Source organism: Dendroctonus ponderosae, unplaced genomic scaffold (assembly GCF_020466585.1).
Source record: "Dendroctonus ponderosae isolate FM_Combo_2020 unplaced genomic scaffold, Dpon_F_20191213v2 Dpon_F_20191213_6, whole genome shotgun sequence".
Taxonomy (NCBI): Eukaryota; Metazoa; Arthropoda; class Insecta; order Coleoptera; family Curculionidae; genus Dendroctonus; species Dendroctonus ponderosae.
Window position 1 is genome coordinate 413,308 of NW_026018814.1, and position 2,472 is coordinate 415,779.

The following is a 2,472-nucleotide window of genomic DNA, read 5'->3' on the forward strand; positions in this document are numbered from 1 at the left end:
TAAAGAAGACAAACAGCATAAACTACTCGCCCAATAGGAAACTGAAAAGTGTAAAATTTTGGAGTAAACCTGGCAAACTAATCAGACAAACACTGGCCTTTCTGACGACTTTTAAACGCATTTTATCAAAGTCCTACTTTCCATTATACCGAAACTGCATTTCTGTTGTTACAGGTGAAAATCTGGTTCCAAAACCATCGGTACAAGTGCAAGAGACAGGCAAAGGAGAAGGCGATGGCTGAGCAAAACCAACACAACCAGGTAACATACCTTTTGGTCCTACAATAACACGAATCCCATTCATTTGATGGAAGAATGGAATTAATGTAGCGAGTAACGATCCCAAAGGTCGTAATACTTTAAGCGCATTTTGGACTTGACTTTGATCAGCGTGAAAGTGCCACAATTACAGTTCTTCGGATGGTTCTTTTGTGAAGAAAATTTCAAGCTGAAAAAGCGACTGTGTAGGACAACTATTTGCGTCAAAACATTATCGGAATTCGGCATTATTATTGTTAGAATCTGGCAAGTTTATCGGGCTTTAAGCCGCGCTGACATTTTTTTAGCTTCAGAGGTTTATTTGCTTCGGTGGCATGAAAGCCCGAAAAACTCAACAGTTTCCTCAGCAATAGCAACAGGGGCGAAAGTCTAACTCTTTAACGCATAGAAGTTCAACTGTTTCAATCGAAAAACACATTTGCTCAAGTTTTTATCCCATTTTCCGTTAATTCAATTCAACATCAACTTGACAAAAACCTCCACAACTGCGAACTTTCTTCCATCGATCAAAATGCGATTTGCTTCTTCCGATAACCGTTATTGATGTTGGGAATGGAGGGTCAAACGAAATAGAGTTTCAGGGGGCCCAGGTAATCTTGTGAAAATGCCACGAATATTGAACCGGCCACAAAAGAATAGGTTATAACAATATCGTCAGCAGACAAACTTTGTTTATACAAGGCGCTCTATTGACAGACGGCCAAAGGAAAATAAAAGCTCTTGCTTAACCCATGTAGGTGACGAGCGAATGTTTGTTCAAGAGCTGGACCCCACATTCGGATCGATGGGATATTATTTGAATTTCGGCTCAGTATTCGAAATATTTCCGCACAATGCGTTGTATAATCTTTTCCGGACACGATTGTAAATTTCGATTTAAATCGTCATTTGCAAGTGTTAAGCATAATCGAGTCTACGCTCTTCACATAAAGATTAAACGACTATTATCTGTGGACATATCAAGGGCTCTTTCATTGAAGTGAAAGAGCCGTCGCATGCCTAATTGAATCAGGACAATAAATCATCCTGCCATTCCTTCCCTCAACTTCCTGCGACGGATGTAAACATTAGTTTTATTTGCCACTATCAATATAATTGCTCGCATAGTAGGGTGTCTTCACTTTTTTTTAAATGTTGATATATGGAAAGCAGTTATGGCAAACATTACACTGATATAATTTTTTTGACAAAAAAGTCTCCATAATGATTTTAAAGCAAATTTAAATTCAAATCAGACATTTTCCGCCAAAAACGCCGAATCCGTATCGTCGGTTGYCTATCCCGATTGTGACGTAGCAGGTCATATCAACAAAGTGTCTCGTGTTTATTTTGTTGTTTTCGCAGCGTAAAACTCTACATCAAAAGCAACAACATTTTTGCGATTTTGGATGGTTAAAGTCACATTTTCTTCAAGAACCCTCAAAACGTAATTCACATTAAAACGATTTTCATAATGATTCCAATTTATGCCTCAAGCTGTTTCAGCCCAAAATTCTCCAAACTAATTAAAAAAAATTCAAACTCCTAAACCAGCCACACAAATATTCCCAAACCCCTTCCTGAAAATCAAGAAAGCTTTCAAATTTAAATCATGCAACTGCATCTAAAAAGCTCAAACTTGTACGTTAAAAAATTGCCAACTACATCAAAAACGCCGAATTTTCCCGGTTTTGAGCGTTTAAACTCACATTTCCATCACGGACCCTCAAAACTTCATTCGCATTAAAAAACGAGCTTAGATTTTAATAAGGATCCGAAATTATGCCTGAAGCGCTGTTGCCACCAAATGCCACAGAGTAAAAAATTCTACCGTCAAAACCGTCTGCAAACAATAATCCAAAACTTTTTCCCGAGCATCAAGGAAAGTTTGCACTAAAATCCCACCAAAGGTCATCGAACTGCAATTTCTTTCCGACTTCAAACGCGCTTAAACTTGAACCATGCGACTGCACCCAAAAAGCTCAAACTCGTACGTTAAAAAATTGCCCACCACATCAAAAACGCCGAATTTTCCCGGTTTTGAGCGTTTAAAGTCACATTTCCATCACGGATCCTCAAAACTTCATTCGCATTAAAACGAGCTTAGATTTTAATAAGTATCCGAAATTATGCCTGAAGCGCTGTTGCCACCAAATGCCACAGACTAAAAAATTCCACCTTCAAAACCGTCTGCAAACAATAATCCAAAACTTT

General features: G+C 38.3%; 1 protein-coding gene across 1 annotated transcript in view; it reads left to right on the plus strand.

The window, feature by feature from the left end:
* LOC109533017 (thyroid transcription factor 1) overlaps nt 1–1,428 on the plus strand; it is a gene marked incomplete at its 5' end in the record, with an annotated part of 20,811 nt that extends 19,383 nt beyond the window's left edge. The window contains 1 exon segment of the mRNA XM_048667481.1: nt 175–1,428. Coding sequence (XP_048523438.1) covers nt 175–288 — 114 coding nt within the window.
* Between the last annotated feature and the right edge of the window lie 1,044 nt (nt 1,429–2,472).